Source organism: Poecile atricapillus, chromosome 20 (assembly GCF_030490865.1).
Source record: "Poecile atricapillus isolate bPoeAtr1 chromosome 20, bPoeAtr1.hap1, whole genome shotgun sequence".
NCBI classification, from domain to species: domain Eukaryota; kingdom Metazoa; phylum Chordata; class Aves; order Passeriformes; family Paridae; genus Poecile; species Poecile atricapillus.
Window position 1 is genome coordinate 10677470 of NC_081268.1, and position 24632 is coordinate 10702101.

General features: G+C 52.1%; 1 protein-coding gene across 5 annotated transcripts in view; it reads left to right on the top strand.

Annotated features, from left to right (window-relative positions):
• EXD3 (exonuclease 3'-5' domain containing 3) overlaps positions 1-24632 on the top strand; it is a 195179-nt gene that overhangs the window by 21564 nt on the left and 148983 nt on the right. For 4 of the 5 annotated variants that reach the window (XM_058853503.1, XM_058853507.1, XM_058853506.1 and 1 more), the window contains exons 3-4: positions 8749-8865; positions 23388-23452. In XM_058853503.1, coding sequence (XP_058709486.1) covers positions 8829-8865; positions 23388-23452 — 102 coding nt within the window. In that variant the 5' untranslated portion in view covers positions 8749-8828. Of the gene's footprint in view, positions 1-8206; positions 8329-8748; positions 8866-23387; positions 23453-24632 lie in introns of those variants that run through there. The other variant, XM_058853504.1, reaches the window with a different exon arrangement.

Here is a 24632-nt window from a genome sequence, read left to right on the forward strand (position 1 = left end):
GGAAGCAGAGTTTACCATCTCCAGTGCAGACCCTGATTTCTGGGGCAGGCCATGAGTCACTGGTGCATGTGGAGGAATGAGGGTCGGGATCACACCAAGCATGAGGTGCACCAGCAGCAGCCTCATTTCCCTGCAGTAGCTTCAGTGCTCTTGAAATAATTCTCCTGCTGTAAAAGGAAGGTTGGGTTTATTTCCAAGGCTGAGCATGGTGCTGTGTCACCTTCCCCCTTCTGCAGCCTGGCACGGGCCAGAGCCTCTGTGAGATGGCAGAAGGAGGAAGGGGCTGCACTCTGGGGCTGCTGAAGCTCATCCCCACCCCGAGAGCAGCACTGAGGCTGTGCTGCCTGTGCTGGTGAGGAGTGGGGCACTGAGAGCTGCCCTGCCTGGGGTCCCTGTCCCTGCTCAGCCCCCAGGGCTGGTTTTGGGGTGCCCCAGTGCACTCAGGCACTCTCGGGACAAAGCTCCACCACGGTGGCTTTTTGTGGTTGTGTCTGTTTAACCACAGGGATTTCTGGTGAATATAGGAGAGAATGCATAGAGCAGGTCAAGGAGAGGAAAATGTCTCTGGCTGAAGCAACTCCTGTGGAAAATCCATTCCCATTTTTAGTGTTAAACCAAAAGACAAGCTGCCTGTATTCACATAGTACCCAGCAATGTCACTGCAGAAAGGGGCACCTTTCATACCAAACATTCACTCCCTGGCCCAAACACATTTAATAGCTGAGATTGGAGGGCACATGCAAGTCTGTTCAAAATCTGCTGTAATTTGACACGAACTTTGATTTCCTGCCAGCCTGCAAATGTAGGTCAGGAAAAACAGGTACTTGTTTCTACAGCTCTCTGATGGCTGTGCTAGAACTGCTGGGAGTGTTCTGCTGGCTTTTCTTTTTTTCTTTTTTGAAAAAGATTTGCATTGATTTATAAATCTTTAAATTTAGAAAGGCAAACCGGTCTTTCATTTTTTCTAGAAGTGCTTCGTTCTTCCCACAATATGTGTTTGGAGGGCTGAACTCTCTCTCACTTGGAGACCAAGGGAGCAGGAGAGGCTCAGCAGTTTGAAATGTTTCACATTTTTGAGAGCAGCACAGGCTGCAGTGAGGAGCAGTGTGAGCCCTTCCCTCCGGACTGCCCTGGGATGCCGTGTGCCTCATTAATGCTCCAGGAGCAGATTGGAAGCTGCTGTTTTCATGGATATTGTTTAAAACTTGGCTGCAGTGATGAGGTGGGGAGGGAGAAAATAAACAAGGGAGAGAGCAAGAAACAGAGCCTTAAGGCTGATATTGCTATTTTTTTGGTTGCAGATATGGAAAATGTTGCAATTTTGCTCGGATAACATCATTTTGGATTTGATATATTCCAGTTGGGATGTTTGCTTTACGCTTGCTGAGTTGAACTTGGATTGAGATGAGGAACTTGTTCAGATTTGAACATGGCTCTGCAAAGTCTCTCTTGGTGGTAGGTTAAAAATAGAGCAGTTTTGCATTATTTTTTTCCCTGCTGTGGCCTAGATGAGGTGCAAAGAGAAAGACTTTGCATTGTACGTGCTGTCTCCTGGGATTTGTTCCCTCCTGAGCACAGGGCACTGCTGTGTCTCCTCTGGAGGAGTTTGTCCAAGGAAGGGCTGAGGGAAGATGGGACACCTGGACACATCTGGGTGTGCACAAGAGTCCTGTTGTGTCCCTGTGGAGCTGTGGTGGGGTGAGGCTGTTCCACTCTGCCTTTCCCCAGGACTGGGGCTCTAGGTCACCACTGAACCCTGCCTCAAGGGTCCTGTGGAGAAGCAGGGGAGGGGATTTTCCCCAAAGCTGGGCTGTGAGGGGGGATATTGCTCAGGAGAAGATCAGAGTTGTCCTTGTGTGAAGCCCTTTGTCCTCCCCATTCTCTGCTGAAATGGCTCTGTCAGGCACAGCCTGGGGAGTCAGTGGAGGTTTGGGGAATTCAGGAATTCAGACAACACAGCTGAGGATGGATTTGACTGTGGAGCACCTCAAGCCTTCTGTTAGAATCACCAAAACCCCTGAGCTGGAAGGGACCCCCTGGGATCATGGAATCCAGCTGCTGTCCCTGCACAGACACCCCAAGGTCCCACACTGTGCATCCCTGAGAGCATTGTCCGAGCTCTCGGGCAGCCTCGGCCCAGTGACCACGCGTTTGATGGGCACTGGAGGCTTTTCACATTCATTATTCATCCTTCCCTTCCCACTGCCCCTTCCTCCTCCTCCTCCTCCTCCTCGCAGGAACACCACGTTCCCTCCCCAGTCAAAGCAGCACCCACAAGAGGCTCTGGGTGGCCTTTGCCCCCCGGGCACACTGGAGGGGAGTGCCACTGTCCCAGCCCGTGTCCCCAAGGGCTCAGGGAGCCTCACCTGGGAGGGAGGGGCTGCCTGCCCTGCCCCACCTGCTTTCTGCTTCACTCCTGGCAATCACAGCCTGATGAAATCCCCACCTTGTAACAGCCAGGAATCTCTTACAGTAGATCAGCAGAGACTGCTGCTGTGGTGTGAGCAGGACACTTTGCTGAAGGAGGGCTGGGACAGGCAGTGGCTTTTGTCCTGGTTATCCCTGGGGTGACAGAGCTGTGCTGGTTTCCTGACAGGGGCGAGAGGAGCTGTGGGGGATCACCCCCACATCAGGAATACAGAGAGGGGCAAACCTTGGGATTGTTTGACCTACTGAAATACTGTCCTTGTTTCACATGAGAACACAGCTGCCCCTGTGAGTGCTGCTGGGCACGAGCCATCCACAGCCAGGGTTACCCTGAGCTGAGCTGTTCCCTCGGGTACCCAGGGCTGGAGCCGCCTCTCGGTGTGGGACTTGCTGAGCTTCCAGCAGCTGAGGAACAGCTTTTGCTGCTGGACTGTGCAGATGTGAGAGCAAGCCCCGTGCCATCTGACCAAAGCTTCGGTGTTTGCTCTCCTTTTTCCCCAGGAGCAGGTGAAAGGAGGGCGCTGGAAACGCTTCTGCCGGAGCATCGTTTGCTGTTGTAGATCAATACGGTTTCAACTGTCAGTCCCATCCAGGAATCCCTTTCTTTCCCCCCGATTGTTTGTGCGGCCCTGCCGCGGGCAGGGACAGGATCAGAGGGATTGTTGGGGTGTCTGAGCTCATTGTCCTGAGCTTGGCTTCTGATGCTGCTGGGGCTGCGAGCGCGGGGAGCAGCAGCTGAGCCCGGCTCCCCACGGGCAGCGCATCCCCAGCTGTTCCCGAGAAAAGGAGAAAGACAGATTATCCCATTATGTTTACAGGGCATCGGTCACATAAACAATGACTGTCCTCTTTGACAAGAGGATTGTTTAATTAGTGAAGGGTTTGATAAAGGGATGACTGAACGTGCAGTGCTCTGAAGGCATCTGCCTTTTAGTACAGCAGGCACGTCCTCCCTGCCAGCCCTGCGCCTCTCCTTTCTCCCCAGGAGCACTGCAGCTCTCCAGAGCTCTGCTCCAGGTCTCAGGGCTGCTCACTTTGAGCATATTAAATTCAGTTTCTGTTATCTGAGAAGCAGAATTAGAATTTAGCTGCCTGTGAACTAGTTCTGAGCATTCAGAAGGAGGGAAGCAATGTGAGCTAGACTTGGAAGCAGGTATTTTTTCATCTGTGTATTCTGGTATTACTCGTCCTCTTATCTGCTGTAGCTTTTCCCTTGCTCCTTTCTTCTTAATTTTTAATCAGTGACAAGCGTTGCCAGGTTAAATTCCACAGACTCTGAAGCAGAGAATCTGTGTAAAGAGGTAATTAATTAAGCATAGGGAAGTGAGTGCAAAGCAGTGGAATTCCGAGTGTGTGCAGTGGTTTTGCTTACGCTGCCTTCACCTTGCTGATGTTGCAGCTGATCTGTGCTGCAGCTCCTGCCTGTCACCCCTCTCTGTCCTCCTCTCCTTGCTGCCATCAGCAACGAGGATATTCCCTGCAGGACAGGGGAGGACTCACGGGCAATGATGAGGGCAGAAGGCAAACAGAAATGAAATGAGGCAAGATCTACTGAAACAAGTCACTGCTGGTGGTTGACCCAGTATGTCAGATCTGGGGAGAAACACTCAGAAAGAGATCTGAGTTAAACGTGACAAGAAGCTGGAAATGAAGATGCCAAGAGCTTGTGGAAGTTGTGGATTGTGGCACGGTGTAGCAGCAGTGTCTCTGGGGAAGAGAAGGAGCTGCCCCTGCCCCTGGGGGTCCCTGGGACCTGTGCAGGCTGCAGGGGCCGCTGGCTCCACTCCGTCTGCTCAGGGACTGACATGAGGAGCTGCAGACAGTTGGGATCTGAGGGATTTGCCAGGAACAGGGAAAACAGAGGAAATGGTGATTTGAGAGGAAATCCTTGGATTATTCTGCTTTGATTCATGGTTAGACGTGGTCTGGAGTGAAAGTGATCAAGGAGAAATCCACACATGGAGCTGCAGCTCCTGTGAGTGAATGGAAAGGGAGATCAGGGAGAGAAGCAGATCAAGATGGAGAAAATTTAGCAGATTTCTAAAATTACTCTCATCCATCCTGTAAAAACTTTTTGTTTACTTTTACATCTACATCTGGAGGTATTCAAGCAAAACCCTGGGGAGAAGGAAAGCTTCAACACTATTAAAAATAAAAAAAAAAGGAGAAAAAAAGGTGCTTTTATCACTCGGTGCCAGGTGGAGGGGGTGGCACAGAGCACCCGTGCCAGGCGCAGCTCCAGCCTCCTGTGCCGTGCTCTGTGTGTAACATGGACACTGCTGAGGGAATCTTGCACCAGAAGGGCAGGACTGGAAGGGTTCGGACAGTTCCCTTCCAGGAATGGTTCCCTCGGGTCCTCTCCCCGGTGCAAACCTTTCAGAAATGCTGGAGAGGATGGATGCTGCCTGCAGGGAGCTGGAAAGGACGATAAATCCCAGGGGTTTTCGGTAACGCGGGGGTTCCGGTGACCCCGGGGCAGGAGAGCAGGGCGTGTCCGTGCGCGGGCTGTGCGCGGTTCCCAGAGCAAAGCCGGGGCTGTGAGAGTGGAATCTTCCAGAAATAGCTGGCAAACAGATAAAACGCGTTAAGCTCCGGGGTATTCGTGCAGCAAAGGGAGCCCGGCCCCGCGCGGGTTTGTCAGCAGAGGGTGCCAAAGCCCCGCGGCTGCTCCGCACCCCGGGCACGGAGCGCACGGGGGAGCGCACGGGGGAGCGAAAGGGGGAGAGCACGGAGCGCACCGGGGAGCGAACGGGGGAGCGCACGGAGCGCACGGGGGAGCGAAAGGGGGAGAGCACGGAGCGCACCGGGGAGCGCACGGAGCGCACCGGGGAGCGCACGGGGGAGCGAAAGGGGGAGAGCACGGAGCGCACCGGGGAGCGCACGGGGGAGCGAAAGGGGGAGAGCACGGAGCGCACCGGGGAGTGCACCGGGGAGCGCACGGAGCGCACGGAGTGCACGGGGGAGCGAACGGGGTAGCGAACGGAGCGCACCGGGGAGAGCACGGAGCGCATGGGGGAGCGAAAGGGGGAGTGCACCGGGGAGCGCACGGAGCGCCCGGAGTGCACGGGGGAGCGAACGGAGCGCACCGGGGAGCGCACGGGGGAGCGCACGGAGCGCACCAGGGAGCGCACGGGGGAGCGAACGGAGCGCACCGGGGAGAGCACGGAGCGCATGGGGGAGCGAACAGGGGAGAGCACGGGGGAGCGCACGGAGCGCACCGGGGAGCGAACCGGGGAGCGAACAGGGGAGAGCACGGGGGACTGCACGGGGGAGCGCACGGGAGAGCGCACCGGGAACACCAGGGAGCGCACAGGGGAACGCACGGGGGAGAGCACGAAGGAGCGCACGGAGCGCACCGGGAACACCAGGGAGCGCACGGGGAGCGCACGGGGGAGCGCACGGAGCGCACGGGGAACAGGGGAGTGCACGGAGCGCACAGGGGAGCGCACGGGGAAGCGCACGGAGCGCACGGGGAACACCAGGGAGCGCACAGGGGAGCGCACGGGGGAGCGCACGGGGAGCGCACGGGGGAGCGCACAGGGGAGCGCACAGGGGAGCGCACGGGGGAGCGCACGGAGCGCACCGGGGAGAGCACGGGGGAGCGCACGGGGAACACCAGGGAGCGCACCGGGGAGCGCACGGGGAAGTGCACAGGGAACAGGGCAGCTCACGGAGCGCACAGGGAACACCAGGGAGCGCACAGGGGAGCGCACGGGGGAGCGCACGGGGAGCGCACGGGGGAGCGCACAGGGAACACCAGGGAGCGCACAGGGGCGCACAGGGAATAGGGCAGCGCACAGGGGAGCGCACGGGGGCGCGCACAGGGAACACCAGGGAGCGCACGGGGAGCGCACGGGGAGCGCACCGGGAATAGGGCAGAGCACAGGGGAGCGCACAGGGAAGTGCACAGGGAACAGGGCAGCGCACGGAGCGCACAGGGAACACCAGGGAGCGCACACGGGAGCGCACCGGGGAACGCACAGGGAATAGGGCAGCGCACAGGGGAGCGCACAGGGAACACCAGGGAGCGCACAGGGAACACCAGGGAGCGCACGGAGCGCACAGGGAATAGGGCAGCGCACAGGGGAGCGCACGGGGGCGCGCACAGGGAACACCAGGCAGCGCACACGGGAGCGCACCTGAGCCCGAGCCCGCCGAGCCTCCGGGGATGCCGTACGGCCAGAGCCAGCCCAGCTCCAGCACAGCCCCGGAAGCGCTGCCCGGAGCCACTCCGGGTCTCCTGGTTGTGTCCAGGGTTGGCTTTCCCAGGGGCTGGAAGTGATCGATGGGAAAGAGGAGTGAAATGAGCAGGGAGAGCTGGGTGTGGAACTCCGCAGGCACGCAGGGAGATAGACTCTGTGGTATCCAGGGCTTCCTCCAGAGGTTCAGGTTGTACTTATGCCCTTGGAGTCACAACAATTTGCTTATTGATGTTAGGAACTTGGGCAGGAATTTCCATGAAAAATACATTCCTGTCAAGCTGGAAGGCTTCACAATGCTGAGGGATGGCCTTGAAAATCCAGCAGACTTTGACAGACATCTGTTGATGTTTTGTCAGCTGCTTTCCACTTTTAATGTCCGAGCTGATGAGGCAGAGGGTGTTCTCTGGAGCAGCATGGCTCTGCTGGCTTCTGCCATGCTGCTTGGAGCCTTCAGTGCTTCCAGTGAACCTTATTATGTCACAAATGGTGGGAAATTATTAAATTACTTCCATCAATTATCAAAAGTCAATAATCATTTAATAAAAATTCCATTCAAGTGAAGTGATCTCCTTAAAACAAGCTCCAGTCAATTGAATTGATACAAGAGGCAGGGTCATGTCCTGGCCCCTTTCCTTCTGCTGTGGTGCTGAGCAGCCAAGTCCAGATGGGAGCTCCTGGAGCTCTGCTGCTTTCAGGGCCCTGGAGGGGAGGGGAGGTGGCCTGGGGCTCTTCACACAGGCCCAGAGTCATGGCAGGCACTGGCTGAACTTGAATTTTCTTTTTTATTTATTTATTATCCATCCATCCATCCATCATCCATCCATCCATCCCTCCATCCAAGCAGAGTCAAATTCTTCAGAGTCCTGGACCATGCATTTGCCATTTCAGGGGATTTGTGTTTTTTGACAGATCATGGATGAATTACAATCCTTTTTGTTTCCTAGGAGACCAATGGGGTAAACTGTGTCTAGGCTAAAATATATTTATTCCATTTTTGGTATCCTCCCCTCATACACACCCTGGGTTGTTTTTTTTCATTTTGGAGCTAAAGACCTTAAAGACAGTGAGGGCCCTTTGCTTGCACATGTTGAGGTTTATTCTGACCCTCTGGATCACATCCAATGCTTGCACTTGGCAGATTTGCTCCCAAAGGTGACCTTCCCAGTGCCTGCTGAGAATCCAAACCTTCTGAGTGGCCCTGGGCGACACAGAGCTCGTGCTAAATGTGGGGGAGAGACTTCCAGGGTCACAGATCATGTGTGGAGAGCAGGAGGCTGTTCCTGGGAGGCCACCTGGGTGCACTGCTTATTCTGTGTCATGTCCTGCTCCGTGGGGCTTCCATCGCTCCACAACAAACCCAAGGTGCTGCTGTGCCTCCAGCCAGCCCAGGGACTTCAATCACTTGTTGTTATTGCCTCTCTGTTTGTGTTTTTGTAAGCATTTGTGTTCCACCAGCACACTCAGAGTTAGTGCTCTCGAGGGGGAATTTCCTTCCTGATAAACAATCCTGCAGTGTGATTCAGCAGGAAGGATGTGGTGGTTAAGGCACTGGACTGGGATTTGGGAGACAGAGATTCTGTTCCCAACTCTACCACAGTCAAGATGTGATGATGAGTGGAAGGGCAAGCAAACAAAGAGGAGGAGCTGTGTAGCTGTGGCAGAAGCACACTTTCACATGGCCTGCTTGGACTGGGGTTAGGTAGGTCTGGGGTTTGCAGAGAATCACAGAAGCTGCTGAGCTGGAAGGGACCTCAGGATCATCGAGTCACACTCTTCACCCTGTGCAGAAGTTTTGTTTGGCTTCTCAAGTGAAGAGCATTAGGGACTCTTCTTTGTGCAGTTCAAATCTGGAGCTCAGTTTATTCCAGGAGCCCAGCTGTGTTTTTAACTCTGTGTTGTTTCACCTCCCATGGGCTCTCAGGTGCCACTTTTAGTGCTTCTTGGTTGACCCAATTCAGTTTATCCCTGCATTCTCTCATCTTCAGGCACATGTCCAGTGGCACATGGATGTAGGTTCTCCACTCTCCTGCTAAATTCAAGGATCACACACGAGATACTCCCTGTCTCACACAGGGTGAAGTTCCCACAGTTTGTCAGTAACTCTACTTTTCCTTTCCAGAAGCAGCAGCTTGGGCTGCATCCGACCTCCAAAACCTCCAAACCTCCCTCCCATCCTGACCTGGTGCTGCCTTTGGGAGAATGAATCAGGACAGTGACTCAAGTGATCAGCCCACAGGTGAGTTTTCATTCAGCATGATTTGCTCTCCATTTATTTTCTTACTGCTACTGGAGGAGAATGCTGAGTCACAAATAAAGCAAAATGTGTGAATCAATGCTAAATTGCATGCCATAAAGATTATTGGATCTTTGAGGTTTCCTGTCTACATCTGGAAATCAGCATTCTTAGAATTCTAGTCCAGGCTGGAAATTTTTCTAGCAATATTTTTTTATAAGTTCTCACCAATTCAGAAGAACACAGAGGTTTTATTACTGTGTTAGAGAACTCATTCTGCTATTTGCCATTACTTAGTTTTCTCATGAATTGCTGTGGTAATTGGTGACCCTCTGCACTAAGATGTGCACACAGCATTGTCAGGTCTGTCCCAGCAAGGCAGGGGTCAGGGTCCCTGCTGCAGGGATTGAGTGGACAGCACTTTGTTACTTCTGGCTCAGAGCTGCCATGAATGTGCTCTGTTCTTCATCCCCATCTTTGGCAGTGGGAGCTGAGCCTCCCCGAGTGCTGCTGGCACTTTGTGCTGGGAGAGGAGGGTGCCAGGGCTGTGCCTGAGGCCTCCCAAGCTCTGCTCAGCCTCAGCTTTTTTGGAAGTGTCAAGGGGCATTCTCAGCTCTGACATCAGGGCTATTTTTTGACAGTTCACATTGTTCCCCACTCTTTGTTCATGGGTGAGGTCTTTTTGTCTGAGGCCTTTGTCAGAAATAGAGGCTGTTAGGAGGAGCTGTCTGCTCACAGGTTTGGGAAATATTCTTTTGTTCTCAAGAGTCCTGAGAATTTCTTCCTCCCTTTTACAGACTTGCCCAGCCAAATGAGGGGATTGCTGGGATCTCCCCTTGCTGGGCCAGCAGTGGAACAGGTCCTCAGAGCCAGCAGCTGTGTGCCCTGCTCTGCCTGTCCCCAAGCTCGTGGCTGGGACAGTTTGGGGTTCTGAACATCTGCCTACACTCAAGCCCTTGCCACTGGCCATGGCTTTGAATCTGGAGCTCAAAAATGGAAAATTTTAGAAAAATTCCTGTGGTAGCATGAAATATCTATTCTCTAATACTCAGCATGTACTTCTATCACTGTGAACAGGTGATGATGACACTTCAGGATGTCCTGGAGATTCATCAATCATCCACAGAAGGACCTAGAGGCTGGGTTTGGGGAAAAAGACTTTCAGGTCTCTATAACACATCCTGGGTGCTCATGAGAAATTTCTGGTCAGAATATTCATAGATTGCTCATTGCAGCCTTATTTTTTGTAGCTGTAATAAATGTTGTGGTTTGAGTTTAGATGCACTTTCTGAAATAGGCCCAGGAATGAATCTGTCCAGGGGGACACATTTCCAGTGCATGTAAAATGTCACTTATGTACATTTTACACCTCCTGCTGAAGTGCTTTGTCCTGGTTGCTCTTGGAGGCCAGTCCTGGGTTAGACAGGTGTGATCACTGGTGATTTATATCCTGGCTGAAGATAGGGATCTTCCAGTCTGGACCTCTGTTTGTTCAGCTTCCAGCACCACCTATTGAGTTTTACATTGTTGGTTCATTTCATTCTCTGAGCTGCCACTGGAGCTATACTTAGAGAGGAAGGATATTATAATCTTGTGAAAGATTAAAATATTGTTACTGTAATCCAGCTGGAAGGGGAGACCTTTTCTCATGGTGAGAGACAGCCAAGGTTTTTCCCATTCTGTCCTCCCCTTGTATGCAGGAAGGAAATGCTGGCAAAGGCCCCTCAGCTTCCTGCCGGCTCAGGAGCACATTTCCAGCCACAGCCCTGTCCAGCATCCATCACCAGCCCAGCCAAACAATCCCAGGGCTGAGGGGAAAACACCCAGCCGGGATAAACACCGGGAGAGAGGCTGGAGCACAGCCCTGGAGCCCAGCACCAAGGAGCCTCCTCTGGGGCTGGGGCTGGCACTGCACGATTTCTGCCCTTCCCTTTATCATTAAATATCTTAATAATCAAAGTTCCCCTTGGAAGAAGCATCTCAACAAATCAGGAAGGGAGGAAAGGCAAAAGGCTGATGTTTGCTGATGTTCTGCTGAGCTGGCAGGTGGTGGGGCCAAAGCTGGGGATGCTCTGGGGTGCAGAGCACGTGGATGTCACTGCTGGGATGGATCCAGGCTGAGCCTTCTGGCAGAGCTGCTGGGGCAGAGCCATCTCATCATCCTCCAGGAAGGAGGAACCAAGGCAGTGGAGGCCTCACCTTTGAGGGGATCACTTTGGCTGAATAGGATTCTCTCCAAGAAGAGGCTCAGAATTGAACTGAGATCTCTTTCCCTCTATCACTGCTTTTGTTTAAATGCTGCATTACAATATTTGGGTCATATTTTCAGACCTATCTGCACTGCAACCTGTTTTTATCCATTCCTTGAACCAACTATTTGGGTTTATATTTTTCAGTATTTTTTGTTATCCTCACAAACCTGGAGCTGGGAATTCCTCCCAACAAGCACCTGAAGGCAGGCTGTAGTGAGGTGGTGGCTTGGTCTCTTTTGCCCTGTGCCAGGGGACAGGACAAAAGGAATCAGCTTCAGTTGCAGCAGGGGATGTTCAGATATCAGAGTTTTATTTTCTCTGAGGGAGTGCTCAGGCTCTGTGCTGACTCCTGCAGGAGCAGCTTCTCCTCCCAGCCACATGTGCCTTTCTGGGTTTCTCTCATTCCTTCTCCTCTGTTTCACATTTTTACTCTCCTTTGTCTGGGCTTGCAGCAGGTGGGCACTAAGCTCCTTAAATGCCTTTACAACACTCTGCAGAGCAGAATTATTTTTTTATTTAAGGCCTTTAAAGAATGCAGAATTATGGAACCCTCATTTTCAAGCTGTATATAGAAGGCATTTCTGCAGTGCTAACACTTATTTTTAAATCTATCAGAAATGCACATGAGCAACAGCAAGTGTAAAAGAAAAGAAGGTAGGAAGTTTTTAGGGATAAAAATTATTATACGTTATATTATTATATAAGTAAATATAATATAATATAAGTAAGTATATAAATATAATATTATTTGGGGAAAAAAAAAATTACCCATCTGGCCTAGAACCAGCCAACAGCAGGTTTCCACAGGCTCAGTGCTGGCTGTAGATCCTGGAAGTTGAAGCTGTCAACTTTCAAATGAAAAAAGCCAAACTCAGCACCTGGTTTCAGTCCCACTGCAGCCCCTGGTCCCCAGGCTGCTGGTGCCATTTGGAATTCTCATTTCCCCTTTTGGGAGAGCTTTAATCTTCCCCTTTGTGGAGCTGTGGGACTGTACAGGGAAAGTGCTCACATTACCAGCATGCAGCATTTTAAAATTTCCTTCTAGAAAAGAGCTGATTGTGTTTGCTTGTGCTGAGCATCCTGTTTGGAAGGAGGCACCTCCTGAGTGGGCACGGCTGTGCTGCTGCTCAGGTCCTTCATGCACTGATCTCAGTGTCATTTCCTTCATCTAAAGATGCTCTGTGACAGCAGTGGGTTAGAGAAGAGACAGGACAGTGATTTGTTGGCAGTGTCCCATGGAGTCCAGGAATGCCAGCTGGAGATGAAGCCTTGAGCAATGAGGGGAACGTGGGACAGGACTGGATCTGCTGCAGGCACTGGGAGAGGCTGTGGGCACAGAGGGGTTGGTGCCAGGCCTGGGAGCACTGGGAGCTCTCAGAGAAGGGAGAGCAGGCAGGGACTGCCAGCCTGTCCTGGCACATGGCTGCTGTGCTTCATGGCTCAGGGGAGCCCTTGGGACTGCCAGAGTCTTGGAAAAGACAAAGAAAGAGGCTTGTGATAGCAAGTGCTGCTTGCCCAGGGATACAAAAGCACCATGGAGCTGGGAAGAATGATGTTTAGGTTGGATATGTGTTCATACAGCAGAAATTGATGGGTAATGAAGGAGATTTCCAGGAATTGCCTGCTGGCCTCTACATTCCTCTTTGCAAAAAGGCATGCAGTGTAACAGCTGCTTCCACCCACTCTGGTTCTTTCACATAAATCTAGTGAAGGAAAGGGTCAGGTTAAATGCAGCTCTCCCAAATACCTTCCCAAAGCCTGGCAAGGTTCAGGTAACAGGCCTTGGTGGAGGAGCACGCTGTGAATTCAAACAGGTACCAGTTCTGAGAGACAGAAGGTGCCACTGTGCTGCCCCAGGAGCACGGTGCTGCCCCAGGACCACGGTGCCACGCGGTGCCCTGGGAGGCTGCAGGGCTCCCTGCATCCTTCTCATCCTCCTCACTGCCCTGCTCACAGCCCTGGCTCCCTGCAGGGCTCCCTGCATCCTTCTCATCCTCCTCACTGCCCTGCTCACAGCCCTGGCTCCCTGGCAGATGTTCTGTGTGCTCGGGGAGCACGGGCACAGCTCAGCCCAGCTCTGGCAGCTCAGCCCAGCTCTGGCAGCTCAGCCCAGCTCTGGGAGCTCAGCCCAGCTCTGGGAGCTCAGCCCAGCTCTGGGAGCTCAGCCCAGCTCTGGGAGCTCAGCCCAGCTCTGGGAGCTCAGCCCAGCTCTGGGAGCTCAGCCCAGGGCAGGCAGGGATGGCTCTGCCGTGGCAGGGACGCGTTTGTGCCGCGCTGGGAACTGCGAGCAGCGCACACGTCCTGCTCAGAGGCTGCAGCAGGGTTTGTCCTGTGTGATTGTGCCTTCTTTTAAATTAAACTATTTTGCAAGCACTTCCTTCCTGCATTTCTCAGAAGGAGGGAGGGGGGTGTGCAAAGAATGTTGAACTGCCTTTGACGGAGGAGGAAAACTGAAGAAAACAAGAGATGCAATCCTAACTACTGACCTTTTACTTGAGCTTGGTGATGTTTTTCAGCAGCAGAGCCTCTGGGGAGTAACAGCATCCTCCTTGCTATTGTGCTGCCTGCCCAAAAAGGGGGCTAAAGTTCAGCTTTTATGATGTTCTCACTCTGGGCTTGTGGGAAAAAGGCCACATTCCCTTTCTTAGGTCATACGAGTGCAAGAGATGACAGAGTCCTACAGTCTAACCCCAGGGCAGGAGGCTGGTGCAGAATGGGACTGGGATAGACAGCTTGGTAAATACACCCCAGCTTTTTCTCCTTATGGAGACTCACAGCAGGTGGGAGGGGAATTTACATTGTTAAATTAAAAGGCACTGATTTATTTTCTGTTGGTGTGTTATTGTTTCATAAGAGCACATGGGTTGCCATTACTTGTGATGGACTCTTGCACTTTATTGTTAAATCCTCCTTTTCCACTTTGGTCAACAGTTACTGGGAATGAACGTTATCTACCAGGACAAAAACAAGAGGCAAATAAGCATAAAACAAAATCCCAAGCTCCTCCCCAGCAAACCAGAGGTTTTCAGGGAACCCTCTATAGTTTTGAGGACTAGGATTAGGGTTAGGTACTCGGGATCTTCTGTCCCTGATCCCCTCAGCTGCAGTGAACTTTCTGTGCTGGAGCCTCGTACAGAGAGCCTCCTCCTCCTCCTCCTCCTCCTCCTCCTCCTCCTCCTCCTCCTCCTCCTTCACCCGACCCCAGAGCTGGGTGAGTGCTCCTGCTCTGCAGGGAGAGCAGCTCTAGAGGTTCTTCCTTTGGTAATTCCCCTGCTGAGGCAGTTCCCCAGGCCTGGCCAGTGCCAGTGCTGCCCTTGGAGCTGGCCAGGCTCTGGTGCACCGTGCCAGCTCTTGGGCAGCTCATGTCCAGTGGATGTGAGACAAGGAAATGTCCTGGCACTGGCCAAGTGGTGAAATACAGCCAGCTATTAATCCAAAGTGCTTGAGGAAACACGGCCAGCCCATCTTTTGGTGGCTGTTTTAGGGCACAGATGTGTTGCTGTTCCCTCCTCAGCGGGGTACCCACCCTGTGGCACGGTGGGCTGTGTGACTGTGGGGTTAATAACCCACCCTGATGGTTTTGATTTGGTCTTTGACATCGGTCCTTGCTTTGGAGTGGCCTCAAGTGACTGATCCTCACAGGTGGCAAACACAAATACCCAGTTGCTTGAGGGTGCAGGCAGATGTGTGGCTTGTGAAGGAGAGAAATGAGGTGCTTGGACTCTGTCAGTTCTCAGGGTTATCAGGAGGGGTGGAGGGAAGTGAATGCTGTGAGAACTGGCCTGAAGATGAGGGAGGTTTGCCATGGAAAAGGGATTTGGACCCGTGATGTGAAGCCCAGGGCAGTGGCATTCAGGTAACACCTGAAGTGTGTCTGGTCAAGGCAAGATCACAGCCCCTGAAGATTCCTCAATATTTCTCTGTCTTTCTGGCTGCCAAGAGTTGATTTTCATACCTGCACCTTGTGGTGCTGTGTGGTGCAGGTACAGCCATTCTCTGCTGCCCCACTGTTCCCTTCCTCCCAGCCAGCACAGGGGGGCTCTGGTGGCTGTGGGAGCTCCTCCATCCCTGCTGGCCCCTGGAGCTGCCCATTTCACAGAGCTCCAGGCTTTGGCTCCACACATTGCTCATTTAACCTTACTTCATTTTGGCTAATCTGAGAACGGATCTCTCTTCATTTTCTGCTGGATGCACTTTGCACTGAGCTATACAGACATTGGGAAGGAGAAGAATTTGTCTAAATTGTTTGTTTTGCCTTGGGAAAAAAGAAATGGAGATTTATCACCAGTTTTCACTCCCCAGGGCTCTCCCTCAGCAAAGCCCTGCTTCAGTGGCAGGGGTTTGCAGCGAGCTGTTGGCCATTCAGCACAATAAAAGTTCACACAGTTCAGGGCTCCAGTGATTACAGAGGAGCTTTTCTTGGGATTCTTAAAATGTCCTAGACACAATTAAAAGAATTTCTCAGCAAGGAGAGTGCAAGCTGGGGACTCTCCAGCAGATGTAATCACTCAAGGAAAACTTTGTTTGGCTTGGCTGGGCCCTGCCTTCATTCCGTGCTCTTTCATCCCACCAGCAGGCTTTGTCTCAGCCTTTGCAGTGTCTCTCTGTCTGTCTTTCCGTCTTTCCATCGCCCCACATTCCGCTGCAGGCTGAATGGGACAGCCTTAACCTGGCTCCTTCCAAGACAAACAGCGAGTCAGATGGAGCAGGGGGCCCTTGGCTGTCAGGAGGCTCCGTGGTCACTCACTTCCTAGAATTAAAGGCTGGGAGTTGACCTGTAAGCCAGCCAAGCCAGAGACAATGATTGGGTTCCCATTTTGTTCCTTTGATGCTGTCTTAAATATGTGCAATGACTGGGAAAACAGAATTTGCATGAAGCAGAAATTCAGTTTCTCACACAGATCTGTCCTACCCCGTGTCCTCCAGTGGGGATGACACAGGTGGCAAAGCTCAGCTCTTGTTTCTTGCAGGGTTCTGGGAACCAGGCCTGTTCTTGGAGAACTGAGCTGTAACAATTCCTGGCTATGATGGGATCGTTTTGGTAGCCACATGGATGGGACTGGTGCAGCTGGAATTCCAGTGTTGGACTGCCTGGTCCTTGTGAGTCACTTCCAGCTGAGGACATTCTGTGATTCTGTAAATCAGCAGAGAGATGCATTAAAGCCACTGGGACCCCAGGGCAGCTCCAGAATATCCAGGCAGGCCCTGCTTTTGTGCCATGGCTTTGCCCAGCCTGTGGACAGGGGTGTGAAGGTGCCTCTCGTGCTCCAGAAGCAGCTCTGGACGATGCTGCTGTGCTTTTTGGACATTTCAGCTCTAGAGCCCAGAGTGCTGCTGGGCTGTGCCAGTGGTGATTGGAGAGCAGGTAATTACTGCCTGTGCTTTGCAGCTTCTTCACTGATGAAATTGGGATAAGAAGTGAGCAGATTCCCTCTCAGGCACTGAGGGACATTGAAAATGCTGCAGAGTGCCTCAGGTGGGGTGTGAGGCTGGAGAAGTGGCTGAGAGCTGGGCACAGAGCCCTTGAGAGCAGGCTGAGCTCCCAGTGCAGCCCCCACTGTGTGCAGCCCACCCCTCGTGGGTCGTGCCCAGGGCTGGGGGTGGCACATCTCACACACACTGAGCTGCTTCTGAGCTTCCATTCAGCCTGGAACTCAGTGCCACACTCTGAACAGACTCTGCATTGCTATTCAGGGCTCATCGAGCAGCTCTGCATGCTTTCCTGGGGCTTCCAAGGGAAAGGACCTTTCCATGCATAATTTGATCACGTTCAGCACGGCAGCAGTGGGATATTTTTTTTCCCCTCAGAAAGTCTGTGACACCTGATTGGTGAACTCTGCTGCTCTGAGAACTCGCAGTGCGCTTGCTTATCTCGCTCTCTCAGATAAACACCTCTCAGCATCCTGTTTTTCTTGTGCCATACGAACAGGAAGAGAGCGATTGTTTGAGATGTGCGTCAGTCAGAGCTGGAAGCAGGCAGCCCCTTACCCTCCCCATCGCCATGGAAACCAGCAAATCCCTTCAGACACATTGGTGCTGAGCTCACAGGTATCCTGCCTTTTCCACTTAGCCTCCCCACAGCCAGGATTTTAACGTGCAGGACCTCTAAAAATAAAGGGTTTTAATTGTATCTAGGAGCTGCAGCTATATACATTTAGGAAGGGAACAGCCATCACTATTTTTGTCTTGTGCAGCAGTGATATTTTTATTTGGCCATGGGTTTGGTGCTGGAGCACTGGAGGGATCAGAGGCTGCTCTGCAGTCAGTGCCTCAGTCTGGCTGTGCTGTGAGGAACTGGGCAAGGTTCTGCCTGAGCCTGTGAGTGACACCTGCAGCGTGTCCTGGACACACGGGGCTTCAGCCAGGGCTGTGGGAAAAGCACCTGCCTGTTCTACAATCATTTCCAGGTGACCTGGGGAGCTCTGTGTGTGGAGGGAGCAGATTCAGGGTTTGGGAGTGATTGGAGCTGTTCCTGGCACCTCAGGGTGGGATTTTCAAAAGCTGCAGCAGAAATATGGGTGAAGAACACATTGTTTGAAGGTTCTGCTAACGCTGAGTGTCAGTGCTGCTCTTGTGGAAGGGGTCCCTGCCCATCTTTAAGGACCCTTGCAGCAAACCAGGCTGGGTATCCACCAGAGCTGGAGTTTTAATCTACCACTCTGAGATGTAATTAGCCAGGGGAAGGAGAAATTCTTTTCACTTAGGGGTTTAACAATTGTTTTATTCAACATAAGCAAAGCAGCTACAGCATTTTAGAATTACCAGGTGGGGTTTTTTCATCTGGAACTGCTTGGGACTCACAGTTAACGTTGTTAGGTTTAGAACTTGGGGATTTCCAGAGATGTCTGCAGGCAAAGAAATAGACATCATTTTAGCTCTGTGATAGTACCCTGGATCTGATGGTTCTTTCCCATCCTGCTCTTGAGTCCTCTGGGGCTGCTGCTGTTCCTGGCAGTCTCAGTCTCTTACATAATTAAAACATTTCCCCTTTTATCCTGGATAGTATCAGTTTTCATCCCCTTTGCAGGATTGATAAATTTGAAAGAAGAAATGGTTCATTTTCTGGGATGCTGTTTCAGGTGTTTTTGAAGTGAATTTCCATTTCTCTGGAATGCCATTAGCACAGTGTAAGGACATTAACTGGCACCCTGGCTGTGACAGATCCTCCTGTTCCTGGCCTGGGGAGCTTGGCAGGACAGTGGGGTGTGAGAAGGGCTCATTCCAGGGCACTGATTGTTGTGCTCCTTCTGGGAAAGTGGTGACTCGCTCCTCACCCTTCCCTCAACACCAAGTTGGTTTATGGGAAAAAAAAACCTAATTCTCTTCATCACTGAAAAATGGACCTGGTGCCTAAAGGAAGTAAGGGTAGCCTGACTGAATTTTTGAAGGAAAAGAAAAGCTGCATGATGAAACTGTGGGTTTTGTTTAAACAGTTTTGAACACAAGAGTACAAACCCATCATCCCTGGTCAGGATGGGGATCCACCAAGCTCAGGGCCTTGAGCCCCCTCTGGCTGTGCCTGGCCATGGGTGTGGAGGGAGAGGTGTAAAATGGGATTGTAAAACAAGGGATGGAGGGACAGGAGCCAGGGAATGGCTCCCAGTGCCAGAGGGCAGGGCTGGATGGGATATTGGGCAGGAATTGTTCCCTGGCAGGGTGGGCAGTGCCTGGCACAGGGTGCCCAGAGCAGCTGGGGCTGCCCCTGGATCCCTGGAAATGCCCAAGGCCAGGCTGGACAGGGCTGGGAGCAGCTGGGACAGTGGGAGGTGTCCCTGCCATGGCTGGGGTGGCACTGGATGGGATTTGGATCACCCTGGGACAGTGGGAGGTGTCCCTGCCATGGCAGGGGTGACACTGGATGGGATTTGGATCACCCTGGGACAGTGGGAGGTGTCCCTGCCATGGCTGGGGTGGCTCTGGATGGGATTTGGATCACCCTGGGACAGTGGGAGGTGTCCCTGCCATGGCTGGGGTGGGATGGGATGGGATTTGGATCATCCTGGGATGGTGGGAGGTGTCCCTGCCATGGCTGGGGTGGCACTGGATGGGATTTGGATCATCCTGGGATGGTGGGAGGTGTCCCTGCCATGGCTGGGGTGGCTCTGGATGGGATTTGGATCACCCTGGGACAGTGGGAGGTGTCCCTGCCATGGCTGGGGTGGCTCTGGATGGGATTTAAGTTCCCTTCCAGCCCAAACCAGTCTGGGATTCCATGCTGTTGTCTCTCAGGTGTCTGTAAGCTCTGGGAGGGAGAGGAATGTGGATGTTCTCAGGACTGATGTGGGGAGGGGGAGGAAAAGCCCTGTTTGGAGCCCTGGGGTGGGGCTGTGCTGAGCCTGGGGAGCAGCTCTCCAGTCTCTCCATTGACAAAAACCACTGAGAAAATAAGAGGGCAGTGTCACTGCCTGTTGTGCTCAGCCAAGCAAGCCTGCTCTTTTAATGAGAGTGCATTTTGTTTGATCTGTGCTTTTTGGGGGGGAAATGATGAATTTTAGCCATTATGAAAACAAAAGGCATGGTTATTTGTAAGGATTGTTTTATAAGAAGCATATGTGTGCTTTATTATTCTTGTGCTTGAAGTGTGGGGATTGTTTTCAGTTGGGAGGCTGCAGTAGAAGAATGTGAACTTCTGACTCAGAAATCGAGCGTGTATCAGCCAAATGCTGAGGGTTCCTTTATGTTTTCATAACTCAAATTTCTCAGAATGGAAAGGATCTCACTTGCCCTTAGTTAGAGAATAATTTTTGTTGCCATTGAGAAAGGCTGGCTTCTTTTCTAGAAGAATTTCTCTCGCTTTCAGTACACTCTGCATTTCCCTTTTCCCTCTCCAGCAGGGCAGTTTCTCCACGTTCTGCCTACACACCTCATTCTCCACCATATTTCTGTTTGGGCTCCTAATTCTGGCTTTTCATAATTTGTAGTCAGCAGCACAGACCAAGGAATGGTTTCACAGAGTGATCCCAGGAAGGTTTGGGCTCGGCTCATGGCACCTGAGGAATTCTGGCTTTTGTCTGGAAGAGCCAAATGAGGAAGATGAGATGAGCATTGGCTGCAGAGGCAGATGCAGCCCCAGCCATCCTGTGATGTGTGCTTGCTGTGAGCTTGGTGCTCAGAGAACACATCCAGCAGGGCTGGTTCTGTGATTCAGGACTGCAGGTTGGCACATGAACAGAGTACACCCAAAGCAGAGACCCACAGAGGAGCTGCTGCCCTGTGCCTTGCAAGGTGCATCACTGAGGCAGAAGTTTCTGTTAAGCCAGGTCTGTCTGGAAGATGATAAAAGATCCACAGAAAGATAAGCCTCTGGATCCTGACCTCCTCCCTGAAGTAAAATATTTCCTGCTGAGTGCAAGAGCCATCTCAGCTGGGTTGGAATAAAGCTTTGCCCCTGCTCTCCACACAGGTCCAGCACGACCTGCAGTGTCCTCGCTCTGCTGGGACGAGCCAGGGGCACGAGGTGCCTTTGTTCTCCTCTTTAGCTCTGGCTCTGGGAGCAGCTGCTTGTGGGATATTCTGTTTATCCCCTGACTGTTCCCCATCCTCAGATTCCCAGAAGCCTCACAGGTGAGGAGGGGAACAGCCCTGTGCAGACACCAGCAGATTTCTCTTTCTCTTCTTGTTCAATCCCTGCCCTCTGTCATTGTGAAGCCATTCCCTGGCTCCTGTCCCTCCATCCCTTGTCCCCAGCCCCTCTCCAGCCCTCCTGGAGTCCCTTTAAGCCCTGGAAGGGGCTCTGAGGTCTCCTTGGAGCTTCTCCTCTGGAATCTCTGCACCAGGTCCCTGTCCCTGCACTGAGGATCCTGGAGTGGGTGCTGAGCTCCAGGGATGCTCTGTGGAAAGAGCCCGGCCCTGGCTCTGTGGCAGGGACTGTGTCCCAATGTCCCTGTGTCCGTGTGTCCCTGTGTCCCTGTGTCCCAATGTCCCTGTGTCCCTGTTCCCACATCCCTGTGTCCCTGTGTCCCTGTGTCCCTGTGTCCCAATGTCCCAATGTCCCTGTGTCCCTGTGTCCCTGTGTCCCTGTGTCCCCCTGTGTCCCAATGTCCCTGTGTCCCTGTGTCCCCATATCCCTGTGTCCCTGTGTCCCTGTGTCCCCACATCCCTGTGTCCCTGTGTCCCCATGTCCCTGTCCCCGTGTCCCCATGTCCCCGTGTCCCCCTGTGTCCCCGTGTCCCCATGTCCCCGTGTCCCTGTCCCCATGTCCCTGTCCCCATGTCCCCATGTCCCTGTGTCCCTGTGTCCCCATGTCCCTGTGTCCCTGTGTCCCTGTGTCCCCCTGTGTCCCTGTGTCCCCATGTCCCCATGTCCCTGTCCCCGTGTCCCCATGTCCCTGTGTCCCCGTGTCCCTGTCCCCCCGTGTCCCCATGTCCCTGTCCCTGTGTCCCTGTGTCCCCATGTCCCTGTCCCCGTGTCCCTGTCCCTGTCCCCGTGTCCCCATGTCCCTGTCCCCGTGTCCCTGTCCCTGTGTCCCTGTCCCCATGTCCCCATGTCCCCATGTCCCCATGTCCCCCCGTGTCCCCCTGTCCCCCCGTGTCCCTGTCCCCATGTCCCCATGTCTGTCCAGTGCCACGCTGGCACCTGTGTCCTGCAGAGATGTTTTTGTGGGGCTGGCTCAGCTCGGGTTGCAGCAGCAGGAGGTGAGGTAGGAAAGAGTCAGGAGAGAAGGGCTGGGTTTGTTGACGGAGGTTTTGAAGAAGTTGAATTATTGGTGGTATCTGAAGTGAAACACTGCTCTCCTCACTGCTCTCATTTCCTGTATCATTCCAGCCTGTTCCCTGCATTAATTACACCTCAGATTTACGCTGCATTTGGTTACACACTGCGCTGCCTTCTCAGTTTTTTTCCTGTGTGTGTATAAATTTCTTTGGCAGTCAGGCCAGGAGGAGAGTGTGCAGATATGCACATAGACATGGACCCAATCTGACTGTAATTTACTCATTTACTGGGAGAAGGGATCTGGCTTTTTCTCTCTTTTGGTGTAAAGAGAGCCTTTTCTTTTTCCAAAGGAGAAGCAGTAGCTGAGAGCAGCCAGTGTTTGGAGAGTTCAACATTTCAGAACAACCAGAGATGAGAGAAAATATTATCTTGTGAATTGTAAATGTGGCATTTTTAATTTGGCTGGTGTTTCCCAGAGGTTAGTAGATAATGGGAATATTATCATGCTCTTGGCTCAACCAGTAATCAGCTTGCTACTTCAAATATTTTATAAATGCAGTGCCTCAGAGTTCAGCTGGATGAGGTAGAGCCTTTCACAGCTGAAGGAGTTTTTTGTGACCTGAAATATGATGTGTGATGGGATACTGAGCATGAAATCTAGCATTTGGAAATAAGCTCTTTAGGAATCATAAAACACAGAAGGTGATTAAAAGGAAGTTTCCTTTTCAGTTTAAGGTTTTTCTTTTGGCTGTATGAAAACATAAGAGGAGGTGCTTTAGGAGGAGTGGTTTCGGAGGGTTCATTCAGGTTTTCAAATTCATTCTTCATATTTAAACTGTTGATGCTGCAGATGATTTTCATTCAGAATATTTTGTGTCGTGGTTTCATAAGTAAACGTGAATTTAGTAGAATCAGATAGGAAACACGTTACTGCTTTTAAAATGAAATATTCCAAAACAATTGCTTTAGAAGAAGTGTGTGATGAATATTGGTGTGGTGAATAATGGTATGAGGAATGATAACACACAAAACAACTGAGTGCAAGTTCTGCAATAACTAGGCGGAAAGTAAGAGGAAAATTCCAGTTCTTCTTTTGAAATATTAGATCCCTCTTTGTTTGGCCTTGCCACTCATCACAGCAGCCTTTCATTTTTCCTGTTCCTCAGGCACCCTGAATCCCCTGCAGCCCCTCTGCTGTCCCTGAGCCCACCCAGCTCCCTGTGCTGGTCCCTCCCTCCCTCCTGCCTGCCCAGGAGCCTGAGTGCAGAGCCAGAGCTGCTCATCCCTGCTGGGCTGGGCCAGGTTACCTGTCCAGGAGCGTTTCCTGTGCTGGGAAGGGCAGGATGAGGAGCAGCAGCAGCAGCAGCAGCAGCCCAGCTTTGGGGTGCCCAGTTAGAGCTGTGCTGCTGCTGGCTGTGGTTTTGTTGGGATTTCACACTGCAGGGTTTTCCACACTAATCCTGACTGGCAGTCGCAGCTCGCTGGCTTCCAGCATGGAGAAGCTGATTTCTCTGGGGTGAAACAATGCCCCAGTGTGTCTGGGCCGCCTCTACGGAGCCAATAAATCTGTTTTGTTTTGTTTTTCTCCCTCCTTTTCTCTCTCTCTCCCCCCTCCTCCAGGCCAGGACCCACTCGTACTGCTGAAAAGCCTTCAGCTTCTGTGGACAAAGCATGAGCTGGGGAAGGTAAGGCTGAGGCTGCACACAGCAGTTCCTCGGGATGCAGAGCATGTCCAGGACAGCTCACACCCCCCATCCTTCACTGCTGCTTTCAGCACTCAAGGGAAGAGCCTCTGCATTTGCAGCTACAAGTGAAAAGAAAAGGTAGCTTTGTGTGATGGGGAGCAGCTCAGGGGGTCCTAGAAAAGAGCTGCAGTTTCCAGGGCTGAGTTACAGAAGGAAGGAAAATCAAAGTTGCTTTTGTTTTGTTTTAAACACTTTTTTTGTCCGTTAAATGGAGGATCTCAGGGGGAAGGGGGAAGAATATTGCTATAGCTGGAAAAAATGAGAGCTGAACTTGGTAGAGAAGTGCTTTTTGCCAAGTGGATATATCAAAGTGTTCATATTTCAAGTGGGTTTTCTGTTTGTTTGTTTTTGTTTTGGTTTTGTTTGGATTTCTCTTTTAAAGTGGTGAATGCAATTTACACCGATGTCCAAAATTAGTGCTGTATTTTTATACAGCAACCTATGGTCTACACAGAAATGTTTCATAGGCAGTGAAGTATGTTTCATCTAAGTTTGGAAGCTTGAAGAGTAACAGAAGCAGCAGATGCAGCAGCTGAGGGAGGAGTTTTCCATGTTTATCTCCTGCTCAGGCAGGTTCAGGAGTGAGTGGTTCCTTTTCTAGAATACCCAGAGCCCTGCAGCTCCCACAGGAGCTCGTGGGACTCAGCCTGGGGGATGTGCTCCATCCTGGCTGCCTGCAGTGCTTCATCACTGGCCTGGGCTGCTGCTCTCACACTTTCCATTCCTGGGGGGCTGTGGCTGCCAGCTGGAACCAGCAGCTGGACACCAGAGTGAGAGGTGCCTTTCCAAGTGCTCACTCACTGCTGGACACTTGAGCTCAGCAGCTCTGAAGCCTTGAGCTTTCCATCAAGTGTTGTTAGAGCTGGAGGAATGAAAATACAATCCTTCAGGTGTGGAGGGCAGTTAATGCCACAAAACAACAGCAGGAAAGAGAAATCAAAGTCTCTGCACTGGGATACGTGTGTGGATTGGGAAGGAAAATACTCTGGAAAATGCAATGCCTCCCATGGACATGTGCAGTAATTCTGCTGGGGCTGGAAGAGCTGCAGGATCCCCAGGAGCCATGGAATCACAGACTGGTTTAGATTGGGAAGGAATTTAAATCCCATCCACCCCAGCC